The 27998-nt window shown below is 43.6% G+C and overlaps 1 protein-coding gene across 5 annotated transcripts in view; it reads left to right on the top strand.

Annotated features, from left to right (window-relative positions):
• The window catches only part of NRP2 (neuropilin 2), a 116849-nt gene extending 90034 nt beyond the window's left edge, over positions 1-26815 (top strand). For 2 of the 5 annotated variants that reach the window (XM_067548835.1, XM_067548834.1), the window contains exons 16-17: positions 21066-21125; positions 23242-26815. In XM_067548835.1, coding sequence (XP_067404936.1) covers positions 21066-21125; positions 23242-23546 — 365 coding nt within the window. In that variant the 3' untranslated portion in view covers positions 23547-26815. Of the gene's footprint in view, positions 1-69; positions 2968-4768; positions 6677-21065; positions 21126-23241 lie in introns of those variants that run through there. The other 3 variants (XM_067548837.1, XM_067548836.1, XM_067548838.1) reach the window with 2 other exon arrangements.
• Positions 26816-27998: the final 1183 nt, after the last annotated feature.

The raw sequence follows: 27998 nt of genomic DNA, 5'->3' as shown, positions 1-27998 counted from the left end.
GCCTTAGCCTTGAAGGAGCTGGATATCTCTGGAGTCCAGTGGTGCTCCAGTCAGTCTCTCTCCTCACAGCCTTGCCATCTTCACCAATGGGGCTGGGAAGAGGTGGTATGGAGTTGGCTGCACTGGCCCCATACCATCCGGGATCCCCCCCTCTAATGGGGGCAAGAAGGACTATGCTACTTTGTGGCTGCTGGGATCAGGACTTCTAGCTTCCAGTCCCATTTCTGGCACCGACTAATGTACACCCCGGGTGTTAATCTCTCTGTGTCTCAGTTTGCTTCTCAAATAAATGCATGGGATAATGAATTCATGTCCTATAGTCAGGGCCCCCCTGGCCTCCGTAGCACGGGGAGACCAAATGCCACAGCCACGTCCCCTAAAATTCACCGTAACATTAACTGATTGCCCTTCTCTTCCGCTCTCTTCCATCCCCACCCAGGCATGCAGGCATGCAAAGATGACCCATAGCTGAAGATGCTCACGGATGTGAAATTAATTGACAGTAGTTTTCAGGGGTGGGTTCTTTCTCCGTACTCTCCAAGAAACTTAGCTCCCATGGTGTTCTTCAGGCAGCAAGGCTCAGAACCTCCTTTTCCCCTCATGCAGGCCAGGGAAGGGGGGGAGTTTATACCTACCTTCAGCAGCTCATTATCCTGGCTCCTGACGCCCTGGGTGCTGTACTGTTTGTTCTCCAGGCTGCCTGGCTGCCCTTTGCCTGGCTGTAAGCTGGCCTCCAGCTCTGGCTTCCCAACCCCCTTCTGCCTGGTTGCATTGTACAATGCAGAACATGAGTTCCAATAAATGCCCCCTTGTGGAGAGATCTGGAGAGCAAGAGGGAGCTGAAGGCAGGTCCCAGCAGGATGGGGGGACAGAGGAAAAATCTGGTTCTTGGCTGCAACAAAATGGCAAATTCCCCAGCAAAAATACTGACCATCAGGGGATCTTAGGAAAATGCCAAAGTCTATAGATATGGAATTGCAGAGTCCACAGGCCCTGACTGAGGTGAATGATTCAGTTCACACCTCTCAGAGCTATTGTTTCAGACTCCCTGCAGACTCAGGCAGGTATTGCTGCCTTGGTTTACACTGTTGACATTTTAAGATTATGTCTGCAAGCGCAAGGGACAAAACTTTTTTTTGGATGAACAATGATATTCTGATATGATTTCTGTGGCAAGGCATGAAGTCAGTGGTAAATTCCATGACATACCTGGGGCACAGCTCAGAGTAGCTTATGTGAGGAGAAGTTAATCGTTTGTAAAGCTCTCTTCAATGGAAAGTGCTATGTAAGCACATCATATCCTTATCCAGGATATGTACTGCTGGCCTTTGCATCCAGAACTGAGCCCTTCAGTTTTCAGAGAGGCAACTGCAGTGTGCAGACTCCCTGCTCCTTTTCATGCCCACCCTAGTTGTCAGATTAAGAGTGGGTGTTTTTGAGCAAACAAGGATGGTGATTAGACATATGTAAATTCATTTCGATTCAGCTAAGTGGATTTGCTTTTGGAAACAGTGACTGGTTATCTGTGAGACTCTCTGATATATTATACACTCTCACAGAGCTCTAGAAAATCATTTAAAATTAAACCACTGCCAGGGTCCATTTGGCAGAGGGAAGGCAAATTTCTTTCACAGACTTCTGTATCCTTCACCTAAAGAAAGTGCAATCCTTAGTTGTAAAGAAAGCAAAGCAGCAAGCATTTGGGAATGGAGGAGAGACGTCTACTCTTTCTTTTCCAGCCGAGGTGCTCGCAGCAGATGTGAATTTAAGGTATTGGGGGCCAGATCCTCAGCTGGTGCGAATAGGCCTCACTCCTCCCATTTCAGTACGGCTATGCTGATACACACCAGCTGAGAATTGGGCCTTGAAATGCCAGTTAGTGCCAAACGGCCGTAATTAAAACGTCTGTATGTTTCCATTCCTGCGCTGCCTGGGTGGCAAGCAGAGATCTAGTGGAGATATTTGCATCGTTTGTCATTTTGCAGGACAGTTTGTACTTTTACACCCTCCCTAAAGAGATCAGCAGTTTATTACTTTGGTGTTGTTTTATGACCACTTTGTAAACTCCTTCTCAGTGCACCAGCCAGCTTCAAATAAGGCAATTTTTCCACAAGAACATTAAATAAATATTCGAGTTTGGAATTTTTTTTCCTGGGGGGCTTGTGCACACGTCCTTTTAGCTCAGTGTAGTCTGTATTCTCCCCCCTCCTTGCCCTGCACACCTTGTGCATGGCCTATCAACTTACAGCATGCTTCCATTGGACAGCCACAGGCCCGCATTGGGCTCAGGACTGTGCTAGCGGGAGCTGTGTGTAGAACATCTGTGCCCCTCCCTTTGCGTGGCAGGAATAGCCCAATATGGGTCTATTTAAAGAAATTTAAAAATGTTTCGGGGGCGGGGGATTTTAGTAAACCCCCTCTCCTAACAGAATACAGATCAGTTCCTCTGCACTCGTGATATTTGATAGGGAGCAAACCAGGCTCCCTCATGGTAGCAACTATGGGGAGAAGCAAGAAACAGCTGCAATGGAGTGAGGAGACAACAGTGCCTAGGGCCCCTTACAGCCAGCTATGTGGGGAGGAGGGTGCAGGTTCGGACAACCCCATCCTAGAATCTTGCACTAATGGAAAGCCAAGACTGGCACAAGCCCCATCACCCCTCAAGAAACTGGATCAGGGAGAGTGGACAGTAGCATGCTAGTCACATGGTGTTTATTATTTAGCATTTTTATTATTGTTGCTCCTAGTCATGGACCACGACCCCATTGTGTCTTTCTTTCCTTGTCTTTCACGGCCTCCGCTACCGTAGTACCGGAGCACCTCGCAATCTGTGATGTATTTATCCTCACCTGGGAGGTAGGGCAGTGCTGTTATCCCCATTGTATAGATGGGGAACTGAGGCACAGAGGGGCTAAATGACTTGCTCAAGGTCACTCAGGTCAGACAGTCTCTGCTTATGCCCAGAATAGGCACAGTGTGGGCAGCCGCACTACAGGCTTCTCTTACACTGCCCCATCTGTGTCCCTCCACCCTGTTCCGGAGAGACTGCCACTGGGGGAGGGTGAAAGGAGTGGTCATCCTTCCATTACCGTCCAATTATTATGTGCTGAGTCGGAGGGTCAGTTAATGACGGCTGTAACTGTGTGTGTATCAATCTGAGAAATGAGACTCTTTCTTGCCTGGAATGACAAATGTGTGAGTTCTTTCCAATCTCCTGCTCCATTTACCTGTCTTTACTAAGTGCTCTGGATGTAGTTTTAATCCCTGTTGTTCACACCTGTGATTTTTTTGTGACTAAGAAGCAACTCATCTTCTACATAGGCTACAGTAGAACAAAACTGTGCAAACCTGAACATACAGATCACCACCTCCATCTCGTAGGGGGTGGTGGGAGGGGAGTGTTATGGGAAACCTTGCTGTGCTCATAGCAGGGCTCATCCTTCAGTGTTTTGTTTCCCCCTTGGAATCTTCTGAGCATGCACTGAAAACAGACACAGAGTTGGCTGCCAAGCAGCAGTTATTATTCTGAGCTGAATAATAAGTTGGCACCAATTCAGAGAAGTCCACAAACTATCCACTTTAAGACACTCCTGGCAGCTCCATCTGTGTGGGAAGTGTCCCTCTATTGCAGAAACCATGACAAAATGAGAGAAGAATCAGGCTGCCTCCAGAGAAAGACTAAAAATGTCCTTGTTCAACAACAGAACAAGTCATTTGGAAAGTTTCCTCAGAGAATCTCGCTCCTGGACCAGCCAGTCAATAAATTCCAAAAGTGCACCCCCAGTTATCTATGACTTGTCTCCAAAAGCAAAATTTGGAAGGTCTGAGTAATGGTTGCATGAGCATTAATGCCACGCTGCTTCAGTGAGAGATGTGGGTTTTAGCATAAACGTACGAATTAGCATCTTCTGAGTCTGTTGGAGGATGTGTGTGTGTGTGTGTGCATGGGCTGGCAATAAAACAGTATTTATATATATGCCATATTATCCGGACATGATCTTGAAAACAAATAGCTTTGCCTCAAAATGATACATGCCTCCCTCCTTCCTCTTCTTGTGAAAAATATGCAGGCACAAAAAGGGTTAAACATGGAGGAAAAGAAAGCTCCCCAGATAGTTATCAAGACTGAATTCAGTGAAACAGGAGACTGATGGTAGTTTAATTTTCAGCAGCATGGATTATGTATTCCTGGCTTGCTAAAATTTTGAAGATTGTGGGCTTGATGCAGGAATGGCTTGGTGATGTTCCACAGCCTACATTATGCAGGAAATCAAACTAGATGATCGTACCAGTCCTGTCTGGCCTTAAAAATCTATATATATATGTCTAGGGTACCCTGTGTGAGAGGTCTTTTTCACAGTCTCTTCCATAAGAATGAAGATTATTTCACCCTCTGATTTCTTTCCCAGCATTCTATTGCGACTTCCTTATCACTTTGTTATGAAATTCTACCTCCAGTTAGAACTGTGATATTTTGTCATTGCTTGACAACAACTGTCATGTGGAGACAAGACCCAGCTGATTCAGAGAAGGCCAAAAAAATATGGAATTCATATTTAAATCCAGTTTGGCTATTTAATAAACCACTTTAATATGTCTGCTCATCAAACTCCCAAATTGTGTTTCACCCAAAGAGGAAGTTTTGTATCTGGAGCTGGGTCACATAACCTCACTTAATGCTGCTCTGTACTCTTGCAAGTATGTGTGTTTCTTTTTATTAGTCTGCATGCATCCCACCCAGCAACCCTCTTCTATGTCTCTCCACCAGGGGGCACCCTTCTGCCAGGCAGCGAGCCCACAGTGGACACGGTGTCAGTGCAGCCCATCCCAGCCTACTGGTATTACGTTATGGCCGCCGGAGGTGCTGTTCTGGTGCTGGTCTCCGTCGCGCTGGCCCTTGTGCTCCACTATCACCGGTTCCGCTATGCGGCCAAGAAGAGTGATCACGCCATCACCTACAAAACCTCACACTATACCAACGGGGCCCCTTTGGCAGTGGAGCCCACCTTAACAATAAAACTAGAGCAAGACCACAGCTCGCGCTGCTGAGGGCGGAACAGGAGCAAGAACAAAAACAAACAAAAAACAAAAATTCAGACTTCAAATACGTTGCCTCAATTTTTGCACTTTTCTCCTCCCCTAGCGTCTGTGTGAACTCTAGACATCTTTGTCCCTGTCCCCCACCTTCCACGCCCTTCCTGTTCTTTTACACACTCTCAACTAATGCTGCATCTTGGATTGCCAGAAGATAGATACCGCCCATGTCACTTTGAGAGGGAATGCTCCTCTTTATTATTTTCAAAGACTGATTCTCGTAGTAGGCAACCTGCAAGGAAACTTGACGGCAAGTCTAGAAGCTGGTGTGTGCATGTGTGCGTGCGTGTGCGTCTATATAAATATATGTATGTAAGTATGCATGGGAGTGCCTGAGGCTGACTGACTGAATGTATATTTAAAAGAGGTCCTTTTTAACTTGCTTGTATTGCTTCTACTTACACAGGGAATGCTTTTTCCCCTGTGGAAGGCTTGGGATACCATTTGCGATAAATACACTGATTTGTTTACTTGGGGAAGAGAACAATGCTTTTTGTTGCCTTATCTCGCTTTGGCTGGGTTTATATTTCATACAACATCAGCGGGTGCATAATGAAAAGAACAGGCCATGCTGGACAGTCAAAAGCCCCTCTTGGATGGTGGGAAGAATCCAGAGAGGTGCATAGACATTCAAAATTAAGACCTTTCTGCTTATTATTTCTTCAGCCAGCATGATAACACGGCCATTGTTTGGTAGTGGAAACCACCCCCAGACTCCCCATCCAGAAGTGAATCTATTTCAAGTTGCCTTATAACAGAGAAGCTCATAAAGAATGTTTAGTTTATATCTGTTAAACCCAGCCTTGGAGTAATGCGTAGACTTAAGCAGATCTAAGGTGGCTGTTAAATACTGTAGTTTCTCGAATCCGAGGTTTATTTATTTTTAAGGAACCTCACTCCAGATGCTGGTTTTTTGTTTATCTTTTTGCAGGGGAAGGGGGAATCCTCTTCCTTGTCATTTTACTAGAAATTTACAAGACGAGTCTAATTTCCCTTCTGTTGTCTCTGCCCAAATTCATAGCTGCTGGATCATAAAATGGCTAATTGACTTTCCAGAATGTCAATTAGTTTTGCATTTGCTAATGTTCTGCTTCTTAGAGCATCAGTAACATCTAGCAAACAAAGCACTCGCAGGCAGGCCTGGTGAAATCCAGATATTGCTGCCTCTTTAACCAAGGAGACATAATGGAGACCAAGATAAGCCTCCGCCTATTGATTGGCTCCGAAGTAATGCAGAGAAAATGCCTTATATAAATTACCAAGCGATGACACGCAAAGGTGATTTGAATCATTAAATCTGATCTGTTTGCAGGCAAAATGCACCGCCATTGAACAAAGTTCAGTCTTTTCCATGTTCAGTTGCAGTGATCAGATTCCTACCCTGAGACCTCCAGCCACCCTTTCTGCCTCCCCACCACCCCCCCAAAACCAGGAGGTGTTAACTACAGTCTTGCTCGTTCTGTCAGATCAGAAAAGTGTGTCACATGCATGAAGAGTTGGCATGTATCATGACAGAGACCAGGGCTGCTTGAGTCATAGCCAGCTCCAGTGGTGTACTTCCACTGGGGATGTCGCACTCATGCTCCACCTCCCAGCCTTAGTGAATAGCATGCTTAAGCGCATGTGGCAGTTGACTCTGCCGATTTCGGAGACGCCTGCTTCGCTCATGATATGACACAGCGCTGCGTTGGTAGGCAGTGCACAACGCCTAAAAATGATTCTCCGCATTGAGCGCGTGTGGGGGTGGATGCATCTAGAAAGAGAGATGTGAGAGTAAACACACATCTGGGATTGCAAGCCTGGGGGCCAGGGGACTAAGTGCCTTCAACTCCCATGGAAGTCAGGAGGCACTCAGGGCATCCATCACCTCTCAGGATGCGTTCAGTACCATGTGGGCCTCGGAGAGCTTCTTCCAGCATGGAAGTCATTTATTAGTGAACAGCTTCATGATGTAGCCCTGGCAGGATCGAACATATCACTTCTGATATGAAATCCCCAGTGCTAGGTTATCATAGATAAGAATGGATGTAAAATATTGAAACAGTGTTGCTGCATTTTCAGAGCAAACTTAGAATTCCCATAGGCTAGGAAAGCCTCTAGTCATATTTCAGAAGTTGGTACTACATCCCTAGGTCAAATTCTCCTTTTGGCCAGAGGTGTTGGAACAATTTGTATAATGGGAGTGCTGAGAGCCATTGAACAAACTGTGAACCCTGCATATAAAGGAAATCACTTCAAGCCAGGGGGTGCGGCAGCACCCCTGGTTCCAGCACCTACGCTCTTGGCTACACCAAGGTGAGCCTACTCACATTAGGGAGGATGATTTGGCGTACATGAGAGGAGAATTTGATGGCCTCTCTTAAAAATAAAAATCACCAAAGACGACAACAAAAATCACTTGAAGATTTTTACTCACAATTCTCCCCCTCCTAGAACTGTGACATCCCCAGCATCGCCCAGTTGCCTGTGTGTGAAAATACCTTGTGCAAATTTGAAACTCTTTAAAGATGTATTGTGTGGAATGTAATAAAAGGATGATATTTTTATACAAATATTGGGGAGGGTTCTTCGTTTATGAGATTGACATTGATTTGGGCAAACTGATGTTTCGTTACACGTTGCCTTCAGAGTTGTGGGGCTCCTTTCTTTCGTGACTCAAAGCTTGACAAAAACCCCATGACCTGATCCCCAGCTGGTGTACATGTACATGTACCAGTGGCGGTATGCTGAGATTCTAATCAGCTGAAAATCTGCCTCCCCACTCCGGTGCTCAGGATCAGATCCTTAGTGGTGGCTTTTAGACTCCCTTCTTGTGTATCATTCCTAGTTAGGAGTTTGGGGCAGCTGAGCCAACACAATTGTTTGGGGATTTTGCTAAAGTTACTTAAGTGCTAAATGTGATTATACAGAATTTCTCAGGATGGTAAGCCTGGGACCGATTAGTGCCCCAGGGGAAGCTTGCTAGCTCAGCTAAATTGTGCACTCAGTCCCTACACACCATTAAAAAAAGGACAATTATTTTTTTAAAAACCTTTCTGCTCCTCTGAACATCAGCTGTACAGAAAAGTGGGACTGGTTTGTTCACTGTTGCCAGGAGTCGGTCATATGGACTTGCACCATATTTAGAATTAAATGGTCAAGGCAGCGTGGGGCAGACATCACTGGTGTCGGCTGGCACCACTCCAATGAATCCAGTGGACTGACACTGCACTGCACCAGCCGAGACCTGGGCCCCGTGTCTTAGCCGTTGACTTCAGTGCAGCATCTTTGAGGCCCAGGAAGGTGGTGGAGCTAAACAAACCGGCACTCTGGCTACATCTACACTTGAAGCTGGGGGGCTGGGGAGGGGGGGGGGGATGGTTCTCAGCTTGCATAGATATCCCTGGGCTAAGTCTGCTTGAGCTAACGTGCTAAATATAGCAATGGAGCCAGGGTAGCAGGGTGATGGCTCACGAGAGCCCCCCAAGTACATAGCCGGGGGGGGCTGGGTGGGTATGTATGTGGGGCAGCTCACTTGAGCCATCGCCCGTTTTGCCCCAGGCTGCATTGCTATTTTTAGTACACTTGTTCGAGCAGGGCTACACAGGGCCATCTATGCACTCTGGAGAATCCCAGCCCCAACCCCAAGGTCGACATAGCCCCTGGGGCTCACGAAGAGATATAATCCAATGTTCTGAATAGCTCCTGGGCAACCTAAGCTCCCAGTGATTTGGGAAGAGGCAGTCACCAGTCCTGTGGGGTTAGGTACGTCCATGCTGTGGCTGGGCAGTGGAATTCCCAGGTCAGGTAGCCCTGTATACACTAATGCTGCTCAAGCTAGCAGTGAAAAATAGCAGCGTGACCATGACAGCATGGGTGGCTGCTTGGGCTAGTCAGCCAAGCCCAGCCATGGAGACCCTATGTAAGTACTTGGGTGACTAGCCTGAACTGCTGCAGCCACCCTGCTATCCTTAGCGCTCTAGCACAAGCAGAGCTAACGCGTGTCTGTCTACCAACACTGGGAAACAGGCTCGCAGCTGCACTGTGGACAGGGATTAATCCACACAGCAGTATTTCTTCTTTCCTGGCCTTTAAGTTGGCCTGTGCTCCTAATGTGGCCTCAGGAGAGCCAGCAGCTAGGCCTCTGATTTAAAATGTATTTTGAAACCAATTCTATTTTTTCCTAAAGAGAGCATTTATGTATATATTTATTTTCCTTCTGCATTAAGCTTTAGTCTGACATTCAATGGCACTTCCTGGATTTACTGGGATTTTAGGCCAAAATAAAAGAATTCAGAGTTCAAATGTTGTCCTCTTGCTGTGGCTATACAAATATAAGCGTAGCTGAAGAGCTGTAGCCCTTTTTTTTTTGCACTTTAATTGTGCAGATCACTGGAGCTCATACATTTGTAATTTGCATTTTGTACACTTCAGTGACCAGCCAAGCAAAATGCAAAGCAAACATGCACAAAAACGAGTGGGAGAGAGAATGTCTGATGGCCTCAAGATGAGCACAAATCTTTATGTAAATAAATGAAAAGGAGGGGTGAGTTTAGGGGTTAATTATTCCTTACATACATCACACACAGGTTGACCAAGATTCAAACAGGAGCAAATATGGGCTGGGTGCGGAGAGCAGCACGCCAAAACAGTCAAAATTAGCACATTATTGCAAGCAACCAAGTGTCTGTGCAATTCCAATGAGCCCTCTTCAGCAGTAAATATGAAGCACTGAGTTCATCTCTGAAAAGCAATATCAAAAGGGCAGAGCTTTCCTGAGAAGGGCCAGCTGAACAGCGAAGTTTCAGCATTCCAGTATGCAGCATAACCCTCCTTTAGAACAAAGACCAGAAGTGGCACATGTCTATTGTGCAATAGGCAGAAGGCGCAGGGTCAGTCTCAGCAATTATACACAAAGTGATTTGAGTATCTGTGTCATCATAACCACACCTTTGTTTCTGTAACCCAGAGATGTACCCACTGAGGCATACACTGAGCATCCTAACAGATAACTATGATCAGCCATTGCATGACTGAAGGAGCTTGTGTTAGTGACTCAGGGCTTTGCCTACACTTAAAACGCTACAGCAGCACAGCTGCAATGCTATAGTGCTTCAGTGTAGAAGCTACCTACCCTGAGGGGAGACTCCTTCTCATAAACACAGACAGTCTACCTTCCTGAGAGGTGATAGGTAGGTCAGCAGATGAATTCTTCCATTAACCTAGCATTTTCTACATAGGGACTGAGGTCAACTTAACTACTCTACTCAGGGGTGTAGATTTTTTCAAACACCAACCAATGTAGTTAAACCAAATTAATTCTCTAGTGTAGACCAGGCCTTAGGAGAAAAACATCCATAAGCTCATGGAGCTCAGTTCTCAGCTTGAGTAAGTCCTGTAGTATAGCGGCTGGTCACAGAAGGCAGCCATGCATATGCGTGAGGAAAGGCATCTCACTCTTCTGTAGCATCAATATTTTTACTTAGAAAGAAGGGGCGATTTAAAGCAAGAGGTTAAGTTACAGTATATGAAGATATCTTAGTTCAACTCAGGTACTGGGGCCTGATTCTGAGACTGGTTATTGGCCAATTCATACCAGCTGAAGATCTGGCTCTTAAAATCCCATCTGTCCTTCAGGAAAGGAGGGAGATTTTTTGTTTTTTACAAGAACTCAAGGTTATTCAATGGAATTCACCTTGCAGGACAAATAGAATTTTAAAGTGCTAAGATTCTACGTTGGTCTCAATCTATGTTAAGTGGAGTTAACAAGTGTAAGTGAGATCAGAAGCAGATCCACAGTGTGTACATAGCACTCAAGAACTCAGGTTCATTTAAATGCTAGTATAGTGGTGGTTCTGTTTCTGGGTATGCACTATATGAGAGTATGCAGCTCTTTTACAGTTAAAGAGCAGCTCGTGGAGCCCCCTGTGCTTCCCCATTCTTCACCTACCAGATTAGGAGGGGGAGCTTGGGACTTCTCCCCAGTGGTGCGGCTAGGGGCTTTGGTCCTGAGGGTAGGGGGGGCCACAGGGCTTCTGCCCAGCAGGAGGCGCCTGCTGGGGCTTGGGACTTCTGCAAGTGTGGGGCTGAAGCCCTGGCAGGTACGCCCCATGGGCAGAAGCCCCATGGCCAGCAGACACGCCCCAGCTCTAGAACTTCTGAAGATTGTTGTATGTGGCTCGGTGGGTCAGTAAGTTTGGCCACTCCTGCTATACAAGTACTTAGTTAGGGTTTTTTTTTACTCTATTTAAAATATCTACATTTGTAGGGACAAAGTCTTTTTCTATTCTTGACCTGTTTTCTGAAAGTGCCACTGGATGGCGATTCCGACAGTAGCTTTTGGTTGCTCTGTGATTAATTGTGAAGGATCAGATTGACGCCAGAAAATTATGTTAGCAATAATCAGCCTTTATCGGTGACTCTGGACACCAAAGGGCAGCCAAGGCATTTGATATTATTTGTATTATGGTAGCACCTATAGGCTGCAGCTCCATTGTACTGGGCACAATAGCCACGAACACCATGTGTAGTGAGTGTGCATCTGCCTGAATATTCTGCCCCTTGTAGGACAGGACAAAAAAAGCTGCAACAAATCACTGCATTAAAGAAACAAAAATCATGTGCCATGTTTTCCTGCTGAAAGTTGTGTGCTGCTTCCTTCGTGGGCTATACATCAGTGTCACATTGTGGATGTGCCTTGGATGAAGAATTACGCAAGAAGAGGCCCAGAAGGTGCAATAATAGTTCAGTGAGCAACATGATTGGACACACACTGGGCCAAATTCCTCCATGGGAGAATGCCATTGATTTCAGAGCAGCGCCACCAGGAGTGCAGATGACATCGATATCTGGATTTTGTTTCTCATGTGAGAGGGTAACATTTGCTTTTCCCGGGCTGTGATTGGGTGAAATTTTTCTCTCCTGTTGAATACCAATTAATATAAAAGAACTGAGGAGGCAGGAGTCTGCTCTCATTTACGCTTGTTTCACACTGACAGACTTAAAAGATTTCGGCAGAACTATTCCTGATTTACACCAGAGTAAGTGACAGCAGACTAAGCCTCGAGGACTCTAGGCAGGGACCAGAAACTAGATTAGACAGCCTCTTGGCTCTTAGCCACAGCACTTCCATCAGCGACGCCAATAGCAATCACAGGAGTGACTGCCAGTTGGAGGGATAGTGTCATTACCCATTATTCAAAACAGCAGTAAGGAGGGGGCTAAAAACACCAAGAGGGAGCAGAGCGGCTATTTCCTTTTCTCCTCCCACATTTTAGCGCTCATGATTGGGGGTGGCTCTGCAGCTCTAGCCACCAGCCATGGCTGAGCTTTGTTCAGCCGGCCCTGCCACTGCAACTCAGCCCCATTCTGTAGGGAGCACCTGTCAGCATGAGACAGTAGGTCAGCCTCCACGTACATACAACATGTGGCTTCTCTGCTGGAAATGACAACTGACAGCACCAACTTAGAGAGTTGGGTTTTGTCATGTGGGCAACTTATTACACAATAGGCATCAGATTGGAAACCACATCCTCTGATCGCCGCCCTGGACTGGCTCTGAACCAGTAATGGGTTCCATTGTGAATCACTTCAGTCGCCTACCTAGTTAAGCCTGGCTGCATCAGTAGCACAACAGCAGCATAGTCTGTTGTTTACTCCGTATGTGGGAAGGATTGAGATGAAAATATCCATTAGCCTTCTGGTGGCGTTTCCTCAAGAGAGCCGGCAGTTTCTAAGGATACTGTTTGTGTGTGTGCTCATCAGGGCAGGAGACAGTCAAACACTGAGCAACACAACACAGATATTGGTACGTCTGCACCTCACTGGACACATCTGCACGCTGCATCCTTTCACCGCAGCTTTCACTGCTGATATGCAAAAATCAGAAGCCTTCAGGGATCCTATATGGAGAGGCTTAAGACTCTAATGATTGGGGGGGCGGTCTTAGCTGCTGCACAGAATAGTTTTCCACACACCTACTAAAGTCAGGTCTGGTGTGACATCATTGTTGCATCTCTCACATCTACTTTGTTCTTCTTGCTTCCAGTGCCAGTCTGTAAGGGGGCTGGTCACACATTTTTCCTGTCTAGTGGTCTGATTCCATACCCCTGAAATGGTAGGGACTCTTGACACTGACTTCAGTGGGAGCAGGTTGAAGCCCTAGGGGAGGAAGCTTTCTGAATAAAGTGGGATGCGACTATATTTCCCCCATGCACTCATCCTCTCCTGTTTATCCCTGCACCTTTCTGAATCACCATTTTTTAATTTTCCTTTTTTTTTAAAAAACCCTCTTTCTCTATTGAACTGAAAACACAAACTGACCCCGAGGTTCAAACGCATGCAGAATACCTCCGCACCCCACCAACGGTGTGAGGCAGTCCTGTCAATACACCTGCTCAGCAGCTGAGAAGTGTAATTCTCAGTGTGGGCGACGTGCCTACGGTCGCTCTGCTCGAGCTAGCATGCAAACAAAAGCAGCACTGGCACAGCGGCACAGGCAGTGGCTTGGGCTAGCCATCCACGTATAACCCCATCTGACAGCCTCGGTACAAGGCCCCCCACCCCGTGCTGCCACGGCCACACTGCAATTTTTAACATGCTAACTGGAGCAGAGCTAGTGCGTGCACATCTATCGAAGCTGCTGGATCAATGTGTCCACAGTGACAGACACTGTAACGCACCCCCACCCCTTTCTGAGTTCAATCCCAAGCAGGACCATCAAACTGATACTATGGGCTTTTTTACTTGTATGCTAAGCTCTAACCAAAACACGGCTTTCATTTAAAATTTGTCTGGGATTTAGTCTTTTTATAAATTAAGTGTGTTTAGAGGTCAGGGGAAAAAATTGTTTGGAAATAGTCAGGATATTTCAGTTTGAACTACAGCTACTAAGCGTATGAGTTAGGAACCCGTCATGCAGTAGTCACCCTTCAGACTCTGTGTGTGCACAAATGAAGCGATGTCAAGGTGAGTTCGTTTAGGCTGCTTCACGATGTCAAAAACAATGCAGTATAAATTTGAGTTGTTATTCTGCTATTGAAAAAAAGAGCTATAAATAAACAAGTAAAGGACTAAAACTTTAGTTACAGTTGAGCCCTTATTGTTCGTGGACAGAGAAGTTCCAGTGTCTGCTACCACATTTTTTATATGGTATGCAAGTACTGGTATGCTGCTCTATATGCTGTATATGGAATCTAGGCCCACAACACTAGACACTGTTACATGCCTTGCAGGTATATAGTTCTGCAGTGTGGTCTCATTGTGTGCCTTGTACTAGTATTGCAATCTATGTGTAAAGAACCTTTGAGATTACATGATATCACCTGGTAATGTGCAACATTCATAGTAGAGAACCAAAAGTGTTGCAATGCCTACATACAATGAGGCTGAGGTTTATGAGTGCATGGAAATCACAGATAGAAGAGTACTTCCAGTGATGATCTTTAAAAGCTTGCTATGTTAGCTTATCTCACTATGAGTCATGAAAATACTTAAGCACACACTCTACCCCAACCCTATTCAGCAAAGCTCATGAGAATGTATTTAACTTTAAGCTTTGCTGATCTGCGATGCTTTCCTGAATCAGGGCTTTAATCAATGCTACCACTAATAATCCCCAGCTTTTACATAGCGCTGGTCATCCATAGAGCTCAAAGCACTTTACAAAGGAAGTCAATATCATTATCCCCATTTACAGTTGGGGAAATCAAGACATGCGGGGGGAAGTGATTTGCCCACCCAGCAGGACAGTGGCAGAGCTGGGACTAGAAATGGGTCTCCTGAGTCCAGGCCAGTGCACTATCCATTAGGTCACCCTACCTCCCTAGTAACTGTAGCAGAGGGCTGGTCCCTATACTACATTGCCCAGTGCTCCCTTTTCAAAAATGCTAGAGTGGTCTATACTCCTACTAAGGCACAAGACTATTATAAGCTGTAGGGCTTCAGCTCATTCCTCTAAATATTTTTTAAAAGAAATTGATTAGTTTGAAATGGCTGAATCAATACAAGTTCCCAGGGGAACAGGACAATTTTAACCCTGAGCTTCCATGCATGTATTGGTTTAATGTTTCAAGCTGTCCTGTGTGTTATTGTTTGGTCACATGGCGGTACTCAGTGTATCCGGTCACCAATGCTCCATTATAATCATTCATTTACAGTTGCACTCATGGTGCGCTACCCACTCAACATGTTGCTCTCCAGTGGATGGGGAAGTTATAAGTGTGTAAGTGGGAGTGATGAGTGTGTAGGTGGATTTCTTTGTTTGGGGGAATTTCCCAGTTCACTGTGTGAGCAAATAATGTGCTGTTATTTTTAAGCCATCACCTTGGCATTCAGTCAGATTTAAAAGTAAGCCAAGCATGCAAAATAGAGTCATTCCAATACTTTAAAAAAAAAATACACCTTTGCATACATCACTGATGATTGAAATGCAGTACAAAACAGGAGTTACGTATGTGTCACCATCACAGAGCTCTCTCAGTTTACCTCAGTCCTAATGCCTACAAAATCCCTACAAGTTACTTGCAAGCAAAGTGTGTCATGTACGTGGTAGCTGTAGTAATCGGGAGCAGGCAAACCCAAAGCAGCTCAGGTTCTGACTCTATGCGCAAAGTTCAATGAACCTGAAACCTTTCCTGCATTGCAATAGTGGTGTTTGCATCATGATACTGCCACATGGCAATGCAAGTCCACATTCTGGGAGACCATCCTCAGAGTACCAGTAGGGTTTCACAGGGAAAGCAGCTTGTCAAGAAGAGCCCTGCGGTCTAGGAGCCCATCCTTAGCTAACTAACTGAACAAAAGTTCCCAAGACAATGTTGTCGCTAAGAAAGCAAATGCAAACATTGGATCCATAAACAGAGGGATAGCAAATGGGAGTAAGAAGATGATATTAACTCTGTATATGGCATGAGTGAGACCATTACTGGAACACTGTGTGCAGTTCTGCTGTCCACGCTTCAAAAAGGATGTTGACAAATTAGAAATAGTTCAGGAAAGAGCTACACAAATGATCTGAGGTCTGGAAAAGTTGCCTTCTACAGAGCGATTAAAGAAGCTCCATCTATTTAGTTTGTCCAAGAAAAGATTGAGGTGGCTTGATCATGGTTTACAAATACCGACATGGGTAATGATTTCTCTCTCGTTAATCTAGCAGAACAAAGCATAACAAGATCCAGTGGCTTGAAGCTGAAACTAGACAAATTCAGCCTAGAAATAAGAAGTAATTCTTTAAGTGAGATAAATAATCATAGGAACAATTTACCTAAGGGTGTGTTGGCATTTCAATCACTTTAAATCAAGATTGGATGTCTTTGTAAAAGATAAAACGTTTTATTAGGAAATGTTTAAGCACAAAACAATAAAGCGATAGTCACTGTTGCTCAAACACAACTTTGGGGCTTGATGCTAAATTTACTGGGCATGGTTCTATGTTGTGGCCTGTGTTATAGGTAGGATTTTCTGGGCAGGCTGGTTTTGAGATGTCATGGTCTTGTGAAGCAAATGTCATTTGTGGCACTCAACAGTGCCACTGCATGGAAACTGAACTTCATAGGCATAAGCAGGGCTGAGTGGGTGGGCTTAAAGTCATTTACCCAGCACTGTTTGAGACATATACATGTATATCTGCTGAGAGTCTACACTGACATCTCTATGCAGTTTTCACTTATGCCATAAGACCAATTTGAGCTAAAGCAACAAAAAGGTCAGCACATTACCTCCTATGTCACATCCCCTGTGGTCATTATGTTCAGTCACTTTTTTAAAGCAATGTACATTAAACCTCCTAATGTCTCTGAAAATACGAACCGCTGTTCGGCTATCCCCATGTCTTGAGCTGGTATGTTCATTTTATTTAAGATGTTTCAAGTACATTGATTAAAACCTCCTCATCTTCCTTTTTCAGGATTCATAAATTAGCCTTTTAGTTAGCTGGCAGTGATCTCAGATACAATAGATAACAGTCTCTGCTAGGCATCCGGCCATTTCGAAAGCCATCACTTATGTTAGCTTCATCTTTACTACTTTTCAGCTTGAATTGCTGGAGGTTTTTAGCCATAATTCAGCACATTTTCTTAAAAAGGGCCTTTCACACTGGGCAAAGCTTTCACATGCATCATCCTTAAACAGAGTTTCACTTAACTTTCTTGCATAACTTTCGTTAATGCTTTTTTCATTTAAAATTTCATGTAAATGTAGTACATGTGAAAGATAGCAGACTGATAGCCCTTTAGGAATGAAAGCCCTCTGCTTATGCACAAGAGAGGTGCATAAATCATGATTATGCACAGGATGGGTGTGGTACAACACATTGGCAGGTCATGCTTCCCACACTGCCCGACACCGTGCCTTGAACCTGATTTAGAGGGAATACGTTCAAGGGGTCATTTTTCATGGCCCATTGAGGTCTTCAAATCTGTGCTGAGACTTGTCAACAAAGGTGCTAATTAATGCCAAATACAATGCTGTTTTCAGTAATGGGAGCATATAGCTCCTAGGAACTGGAAGCGAGTCTGGTGGTCTTAGTTCCACAGGCCACCAAACAGCCATAGCTGATTTTGCTGATTACGTGGAATGGAAAAAGAAGGATTTTTTGTTTCGTCCATAAACAGCATATTGGAGCAGATGCATGACATCACAAACAAGCTGATGGCAATAGAATGCCATGTGATAAATAGAGGATTGTGGCTCTGTTACAGTACTGAGCTGAAAGAGGAAATGGATTGTGTGGGAGAAAGCTCTTAAACACAAATAGCAGCAATATTAGCAAAGGGAATAGAAAAAATTGCTAGCAGAGTAAATAGCTTTTTGTATAAATGTTCTCTTTATTCAACTTTTCCCCCATGTTCGTTTCTCCCTTTAAGGTTTGGAGAATTGATGCTCTTTCAAAAGTGTTGATTATCTGATATGCTTTTAGTTTCTTCCTGCTCGCCAAAACTAACTGAGAAGAAACTAAAACATAGTGGAGTTTCGGATGTGTTTTTGGACCAAAGAAATAGTCTTTGGAATATCCAGAGGCAGGAATCTCCTCTGCTGCCTTAGCTGAGTCCAGAGATTCCCTCTCCAGGCAGTGAGCCAGATTCAATCTTAACTTTGCTCATGCTATCTATGTTTTCAAAATGGTCGCCTGGGTGAAACTGACAGCAGAATTTGACCCCTTGTCTCTTGATTGATGATTAGCTTGAAGCACATTGAGTGATTTTTGTATATGAATAGCTCCAAATACTTGCAAGAGGCCCTCGGGCACTTCTTCAGATCCTAAAATGTTTCCATCTGGGTGGGTCAATTCCTGGAAGTGCTCAGAAATCAGGTGAACTTGCTCATTCTTTTCTGAAAAGCTATTGATAGCTGGGCATCAGCTTAATGAATTGGATCTCTAGATTCATCGCTGATCATTATGAGGGATATAAACATCTCATTTGTTTGTATTTCCATCTTCACATGAAAATTACAAAAAACATTTTTAACTAGTTGAATAATGAGGGTGAAGAGAAATGCTGTGCTAATGACTATTTGGGAAACTAACAGCATTAACACCAGTGTTAATGATACAGCAGTCTCCAATCTTCCTTGGGACCTGAGGGAATGCTGAGAGACCACCTCAAAGAGCTAAGTTTAGTCTAGCCTGAGCATATCGAGATCAAACGTGCATAGACTCCAGCTGCAAAACATTAGGTCTGAATTTCTCCAAAGTTTTAGGGAGATTTTGACCAGGGGTTTTATTTTGGGCTTATCTTGAGGTCTGGAGGGCGAGAGCTATAGATAGCTGAACCATTACATTCTACATCCTTATACCATGAAAGTTAAATCCCAAATGCATAGGCTTTTAAAATTGTCCGTTTTGTTGTTTCCTACTAATAAGGAGCCTGATTGAAAGCCCAGCGAAGACAATGAAAAAAACTACCATAGTGGGTTCTGGGATCAGGCCATAGGCTGGGGAATGTAGATACATCTGCTCCATCCAGGTGTCTCACCTTTCCTTTATGCCTGATTCAGACAGAGCATCTGAATTAGTGTCTAGAAGTGGCTGTCGGCATTCTAGGACCTCTCAAGGAGGGAGCTTTCTATTTAAGAGATGGTGTCCAATAAACCATACCATTTCTATGTGGAGATCATTGCACCGCCTTTTGATGTATGCCGATGATGATGGTACTGAACGTTCTTGGCAGAATTGCCACAGTGGCCTAATGATGGTGCTTTCCCATGCAAACACTTCTGTTAAATGCTCATTTCTGGACTCATTTCTCCTCAAGAGGCCAGGAACGATAAGGAGAGACAGTGGAACAAGTTGCTTATACCAGCAGTGAATATGGCTCACCAAAGGAAGGCAGGCAAACCTCATGCTGCGTAACCCATGATTAATGGCCAAATGGACTACCTTTATCATATTGCCTTTAAAGTAGCTTGATTTACGTCGGATGAGTGCTCAGTAATTCTGGCCTCTTTAAGGTACCTCCAGTTGGGCACCAAAATGTGTCACTCATTTGGCCCTATAGGAGCAACACTGATGTGTTTGGAAGGAGAATTGCACCCAGGCTGTCCTTAACTGGCACCATGGTGGGAATTCAGTGGCGTGGTGGGAATCTAGGATTCAGTCTGGGACAGAGAGGATCTCTTGAGGGGGACAGGGTAATGCACATGGAGGCAGTGATGGATGGACTATTGATTTGGTTTGCTAAGGCGCTGAAGTTCTTTCCCTCGTGATAAGTGTTGATGGGGTAACAGTTCAAACTACTCAATGGATGCGTGTATGTCTTTTTCCCGTTCTTGTCAAGCTTAGTCATTCTGAGATATAGAGTGCCCTAACTCACTAAATCAATAGTATTCAGCTGGAGTTCTTGAAAATAGTAGAGTCCTGTACAAATTTCTGAAAAGAGTCACCTGTGCAGTATTCATCCATAAAGCTTCATATAACAAATATATTCATTTAGATTTAATCATTAGTTTGCAATTTTTGGAAAGGACATTAGAAATGTGATACATTGCATTTTAACCGTATTACACTTCTTTGGCCTTGTCATTTTTAGGTAATTGTTTTTCTTTAATTTGATCGCTCTCTTTCTTCTTTTGCAGCTGGTGTAAAATACACAACAGTGGCCTATATTTTCAGAAATGACTATTGTTGGAGTGCCCAACTTGAGACACTTTGTAGGAGCCTGATTTTTCAGAAGGCTGGGTGCTCAGCAATCCTGACCTTCTTTAACTGTCTCCAATTGGGCACCCAAAAATCATAGTTAGTTTTGAAAATATAGGCAAGTTTAAATACAAAGGCATTCATCCTGGAATGCTGGAAAGATTACACTGCGAAGTAACATAGTTCTACTCAGACTGTGGCAAGCACATTTGGTTAGTACGGTTTGATCTATGTTGAACAATAAAAAGAAATGTCACCACTAAAAGGAGTTTGGATCAAAGAGATGTTAACATAAATGCCTGAATATGGACACCCATTTACAAATCTCCCTGTCGCTCTCTGGCTCAACCAGCTTTTACATTAATACTTGTAATGATGATACATGACTTCCTTAAATTACTGTGAATTTATTTGAAACCAAAGAGAAAGTGGGTCATTGGGGTTTTGTGTCCACTAAGATGTATGTGGGATGATGAAATGTGGAGTGTGTTAAATGGATCTAGCATTAATGGCAACTAATGATGGGCACTAAGATACTATTGCAAGTTATAAGGATAATACCCATGAACATGTTAATAATGAATTATGGCCATTAGGAAGACATCAGTGACAATATTTCAATGGTATTCAGATTATCCGGGTTCTTTCTTTTTCCTCAGTTTCTTTTTCTTAAAAGCTGATCATTTAGTGGAAAAGAAATATGCTGTGATGTACCAGGAAGCACCTGTTCTGTTGTACACTTGAGATTATTCATTGATTTTAGCCATAACTATGGAAAATTGGCAATATTTCAGAGCTGGTAGGTCACATAACAAAGTGATTGTTTTCAATAGTGCAAAAACATGTTTTGTCGTTCTAGTGGACTTCCCAAGGTTAGATGATGGCTTTGCAATCCCTGGACCAGACATTGGAGATGACAGTGAGTATAAAAATGTCATGCAGATAATTTAGAGGGAACTTACGTAGTATTAGCACGGTTTACTGTTATTATTAGAGAAGGGGTTTTGGATGTGTGTCTGAACTTTCCTCAAGTACAGGAGTATTTGGATCCAAGGTCTTAGTTTGGACCTCTATAGAGATATGGGCAAGCCCCAAAACTCAATTAAAGATCCCAGAAATAGGGAATGTTTGGAATCTGGGGTTCTGGTTCATGCCTAACTCTAATTATTACGGTTTCCAATCCCCAAGGGGGCCTATTCATCCCAGCTCCCTCTTCCTGATCCTAACAGCCCTGCAGAAACATCCTACCCCTCAACTTCCTTTCCCCAATCCCAAACCGACCCTCCATATTTGGTAATAAACCCTCATTGGGAAGGTGGACTCTCAGGTGTAGCACTATCAGGTGGGCTCGGAATGGCTGGTCTGTTAAAATTTCATATGCTCCAACTCTTCCCCCAGCTAACAGCTTGTTTAGAATGCATTACTTCTGCTCTGAGTCAGGAGAGGTGTGGATTGTTTACAGAAGTTGAAGAAGCAATGTGGTCTAGTGGTCACAGCTAAGGTTTACACATCAGAAGAGCTGAGCTTTAGTCCAGTGCTGCTACTGGCTCTTTGTGTGGCCTTGGGCCGGTCATCAATCTCTCTGTATTTTGGTTTCTTCCTCTCTAAAGTGGGGATAATAATACTCTTCCTTTTCTTCTTGAAGTACTTGAGAGCTGCAGATGAAAAGTTCTGCACAACCACAAAGTATTACAATTAAGAGAGCAGCCAGCTCAGTTTAGGGAGACACTGGCAGAATTGCTGAGAGCCTGTTGGTGGATTTCAGCAAAAGAAAGGAGACACCTCTTCAGTCAGGGAGAACTGGGCCTTAAATATAATTGAACTTTACAAATCTTCAAAAATGCTTAAGGATTCATTTCAGGATTTGGGATGAGGTTTGGCCATTTTTTCCCCAAACCAGCCCACCCTCCTTGTTCTCCAGAGTTTATAATGTATCAGAAGATTATCAAAGTAATGAACCAGATCTTCAACTGGTGAGTCAGTGTAGTTCCAGAGACAGCTCACGTCACCTTAGGGTCTGGCCCATACATCTTTGTGGAGTCTATGACTAAAGTTCTCCTGAGTACAAGGTTTGAAGTCTGGAGGTCTTCACTAGGTGGCCTTGGGATGATAATACTTACCCATCCCACCTCATTTTACAGGGGATGTTGTGAGAACTAATTAGTGTGTGTACGTACAGGGCTTTGAACACAACGTGCTCTGTAAATAATATCATCTCAATTACTGGTGGAAATGGATTGCAGTAGTAGTTACAAGTAATAGTCTTGCCTTCAGTGAAACCCATACAGTGATATAGCATAGGAATTATGGGCCTGATCCTGCTGTTCCTGTGCCTTTTGCCAAAGCTCCTATTTATACTAGGAGTGTAGGATGAGGTGCTGTTAGAAGAAATTCCTTTTAAGATGAAGAGTCCTTTCAGTCAAGACAGATGTACATAGTATATGAAAGTTTACAGTGATACTGCTTAACACCGTCTCTGTATATTTCTCAAGGACTTAAAATGTGGTATGGTTAAAAAGTGGTTATATAAAAGCAGGCACTTTGTTACTAGATATATGCTACCTATTATTGTGTATGTGCATTCAAGTTGCATCTAAGTTCCTAGAAAAGAACACCAGTTTTCCTTTTTTTAAAAAAAAAAACAAAAAAAACCCTACTATCAGCACTGCAAAGTCAGCGAACTGTATTTATGGTGGCGCAAACAGAACTGAACTTTTAAGCATTAATTGAAACTCACATTGCATCTTGACTTATAAATGGAGCAAATTAGGTATGGAAGCTTTGACAGGTCACAGAGATGGACCCCTGAGAGGTGATTCCAGCAGAACCAGATTTCTGACTACAGCTGCACTTGAATGGTCAGATCCTCAGCTGGTGTAAATTGATATAGCGCCATTGACTGAATTAAAACTCTGCTGATTCACAGCAGCTGAGGATCTGGCCCTAACTTTGACCATCAAAAATACTGTTATTTTAAAAATAAGTTTAAGGTGAAAAAAATGATCTCTGGCTAATACATGTCAATTATATTGCAGATTACTTTGGGCTGGATAACAACAACACACTGTTCTCTACTAACTCTCCAGTAACCCCAAAGCTGGACAAAGACAAGAGCTGGCTCTACACTCTGGATCCAATCCTAGTCACCATCATAGCTATGAGTTCTATTGGAGTTCTCCTAGGGGCCATTTGTGCTGGGTTATTGCTCTACTGTACATGCTCCTATAGTGGTCTGTCCTCTCGAAGCTCCACTACTCTGGAGAACTACAACTTTGAGCTCTATGACGGCATCAAGCATAAGGTCAAAATGAACCACCAGAAGTGCTGCTCAGAGGCATGACTGATTACACCGGAATCACATTGAACATTTGATTCCAGTGAGAGTAGCTGGCAAAGATTACTTTTTTTATGGGAATGGAATGCCATGATCTCAAACCAATCTGGAATTCTGAAGGGGGCCTGGGAGTGAGACCCCTGTTGCAAACCACATCCGTAGACTCTGCTACACAGATTACAATCTGCAAGGACTACGGTATCTGAAAAATTATTTTAATGAGAACTGTGCTGGAACAAGGAAAGGAGCTCAGATGCTTTCCCCAGTCCCTACCTGTTTACGTGAGTGATTGAGACAAGTCCAAGGAAATGCTGGCTTACCTTTTGGATGTGAGAAACAAAATGTTGATCATTATTTCCCACTTCCTTTCTCAAATATGTGGCTAAAAATTCCTCAGTCATTGTCTTTAGAAATAACACACACAAAAGCCCATCCTGCTTATATCCCCATTCAGATCTTCTTTTGAGTTAAGGGATTTGTTCTTGGTGCACATTATACAAACCTGGGGAGCTGCAGTTTCTATACCTAAAATGAAAGCATGTTGTTGCCTTTAAATTTCCATATCCAAGTGGCAGGGGAAGGGAGAATTACACCAATGTTAGGGTCAATGGAAACAGCAGTGCTTTCTTAAGAGATTAAGAATCAAAACAGAAAGGAAACCTTACATGTAAATGCACCCCTTAGAGAGAAGCTGAAGAGCCTTAAAATGATTTATGAATAAGAGCCATTTATTACATCCAGATCTTGGATTGAAACAGCAGCGGCCTTCCTCAGAAGGGCTCTTTTATTTTTTTATCCTCTTTAAAATATATATAAGAAAACTGCAGCAAACAAAAGACACACAATTGTAAGGTTTCCAAGACTCTGGAGATGGCTTTTTTGAGAGAATGGTTTGCGCTCTCTCTCTCTCTCTATTTAACTTCTTTGACTCAGAATAAGAAAGAAAAAATTAACTATCACCATCCACCATCCTGTGGAGTGGAGTGGGATGGCGTGCGGGGTGAGACATTCTCCCCAACACACTTAGATTAATTACCTTCCCTATTAAGGCCATTCCTTCTCCTTTGTGTTAAGGTAACTTCCTCTGCTTTCCATGGGGTCAGGTATGAGCTGCAAGACTCCAATCTGGATATCAAATAAGCAGTTTAGACCAAAATGCTGTCACCTTCTCATCCCTTCAGAGTGAGGCTACTCTGCTTCTGACCAGTTGACAACACCAACAACAAAATTATGCTGTGTTTTGTTTTATTTTAATCAAGTGCCTTAGAAAAAAATATTGTTTCTATGTCTAGAGATCAGTGAGGTATCAAAACTACAAGTAAGGCATTCATCCTTCCCCTCTTCTTCCTCTTTATAATATATTCTTCATTGGATCTCTACTGGGTAGAGCCTATTTAAAGAGTCTTGTCCTTGTACTTTCAAGTGGTCTGGCTATATTATCTGTGTGCATGTGTGTGGGATTATGCCACACAAGGTGTGTTATGAACATAATGTAGTGAATGAAAATGTTTTAAACCCCTGGTTTCAAATCAGTTACTTTTATTTCAGGTTTAATACAGCTGGGAAATCTATATATTGTTTACATATCACTACACATGGGTTATCCACCTGCAAGCAAGAACCCATACAAGCAATTTTATTCTTAAAGTGACCAGACAGCCTGTTGTTTTCATAGCAATCTTCCAGGATCTTCTTTTGAGACACCTGCCATGTCTTTGCTTTTCATTTCAGATATCAAAATATTTTGGGTTTGTTTTTGTTTTTTGGGTTTTGTTTTGTGTTTTGGGTTTTTTTTTTTACAATCTCAATTTTTTGAAGCATAATGCTACATGGAGTAAAATTTGCTCTGTGTACTAGGAAGAAACCATCCTGCAAAACAAGTGCTGAGTGTGATGAGCAGCATTTGGAGTGAAGCAAAAAGAAGTGGAATGCGTGTGAGCATAATTCAATCTGTTCTTTAGCTCAGGATGAATATTAATGGCTCTTATTCAGCAAAAACTCACTTAGACAGAGGGTTACTGGAAAAATCTTCCTGAAAAATAAGCATAGGCCATTGTTGAGTTGGAAGCTGGCAGTCATGACACTGACACACACACGTTCACTGTTTGAAAAGTGTATTCTTGTCTATTAGAGGACTATTTTCATCCCCCTAAAAACATTGGCACAAAAATATTGGGTTTTTTTTTAATTTTGAGAAGTTAATCACCTTAACTTCATCATTCTCCACACACTACCTACATATTAATCTACAAAAAAACCCAAACAAACACACGGTGATAGTAAAATGCATCAGACCATTTTAAAGACAGATTGCTGCTACTCATCAACAACTTTCTCTCTCTTATAATCACACAAAAGGGGAAGGGTGAATGGAAAATGACTATACCCACCTACCTATAAAAGTCAACTTATGGAAACAATAGTCAATAATATATATTAAAAGTAATGTTACAGTGTCTATTAGGCAGCTAGAGTTGGGGGCGTTCAGGTATACATATATCCAGCTATATGTATGTTTATGAACGCATGTGACTTCTATGTATATGAATGATGACATGGGACAGACTAGTGTTACTGTATGTCTGATCTGGGGCAGGAGAGTACTGCTGATCCTGGCACGAATTTTGAGGTGGACCTAGCTAAACTGTGCATATTGGAAAAGCACACACTCTTAAGAGTCCCGCATTTCTAGTCCACATTGATTGGTACGGGACCTGAATGTGCACACTTGCTGAGCAGAAACAAGCAAAGAATGCTGCATAGCTGATACCTCACTTACCGCTGCTGGGTGCTTTACTGTACTAACACAGATGATTGTAACTTGAATAGGGAAAAAAATTAGTGCAGTCAATTCATTGCATTCTCAGCTGCAAATACAAAATATTTGCTGATCCACATTCTCTAGCAGTGCCCGTTCCAAAATACACAACTAAAGCAGTGTTAATAATGCCTTTGCTGAAGTGTGTCACCGCGACACCCTCCCAGTGTCAGGTAGTCATTACTAATAGAAGCGTTGTCCTGGTGGTGATTTCATTTTGCAGGAAGGTGAGCACGGGATGTACACCTTAAGCAACTGTATGCAGAAGCTGAACTTTTCCAAGGTTTGCAGTTCAAGGTCGTCAACCATTCACTGGCTGAGCCAGGAAAGATGGATTTCAGCTTATTTACTGTGATTCTTCAGTGTTAAAAAAAAAGATAAAATAAACCAAACTCTGTTTATATGATTTGTATAAAAACCCCTTTAAAAATGCCTATTTAATAAACATTACAGTAGAGATGCTGGCCAGTTTGTTTTGTAAAAGGAAAAGGAAAAAGCCACTGCCTGGGGAGTGTGCTGGGGCCTTTATGAATGGGTTATGGCTGACTTAGCCTGGTAAGGCACATGAACCTGGGCTATTTAGTTTTGAGGAAGGGTTGATGGGCGATGATGGCAATCACATGCTTTTGGGACTGTAATAAGGCAAGGCTATGGCTCACTCTCATGAGGTCTGGGTAGCGGTAAGACCAAGATCTCTATCGTGGCCAGATCGATGGCATGAAACTTAGGAGGGTCCGTAGGGCAGGATTTAGAAAGACTTTGAGGAGGGGTAGAAGGAAACGGCCTGAGGCAGTACAGTACAGCCAACTCATGGAACTAATATTCATTTAGGGACTGGAGGTTTCCAAAGGAGGAAGGATATCCTGTTCCCTGGCCTGCCCTCTCAAACCTTGCAGGAACCTTTACCCTGATTAGGCCTGGTAAGGCAACAAACTATTCATTGAGTCCAGGCAGCTTAGATCATTACTAATGTGGTCTGGGGAGGGTGAAGCTTCTGTGGAAGTCTGAGAGGGTTCATGAGGGCAAAGAACGCCTCAGGGCCGAGGAGGGCTGGACGTCTAGCTTGTGTTTTCATTGGACTCACCTTTAGACTCTATAGAAAGGATTTTTGGGGTGGGCTCAAACTTATTGGGTCTTGAACAAAGGGTCCAAAATATCCCATTGACCTACATGCCTGAGGCAAACTGTCAGCAGTGGGGAAACTAAGGCAAAGCTCCAGAACTCGGGGGGGGAGGGACAGGACGATGACAAATTGCTTATCTAAAGGGAGAGTGCACATAGCAGGAGATTGGCTTTTCTGCCTCTGTGTTGCTAGTTTAAATTGCTCCAGGTCAGTAGTAACCCAAACTTCCTAGTATGGTGTGGTTTGTTGTAGGTGAAGTGAGCTATTGGGCTCAGGCAGCTTGTAAGGTAACAGGTGTAGATGGCACAAATGAGCTTCACAGCTGGCACTAATCAGCTAATTGTCACACCCAGTCTTGAAGCCAACAACTGAATGGTCAGGAGAAACAACGGCCTTCTCGTCCCTGGAGATGGGCTCTCTAGCGCCAGGAGCAGTGATGGTGGTGAGGCATTGTAGGATGGTGTACAATGCCTATTCCATGCATAGACCTGCAGGGCCTGATTTCCACCAGTGTGCT

The sequence above is a fragment of the Emydura macquarii genome, unplaced genomic scaffold (genome assembly GCF_026122565.2).
Source record: "Emydura macquarii macquarii isolate MOO-44397 ecotype Brisbane River unplaced genomic scaffold, CSIRO-AGI_Emac_v2 contig_1253, whole genome shotgun sequence".
NCBI lineage: Eukaryota > Metazoa > Chordata > Testudines > Chelidae > Emydura > Emydura macquarii.
Note: the sequence above shows the minus strand (reverse complement) of the source record. Positions and strands in the feature narration are given on the sequence as shown.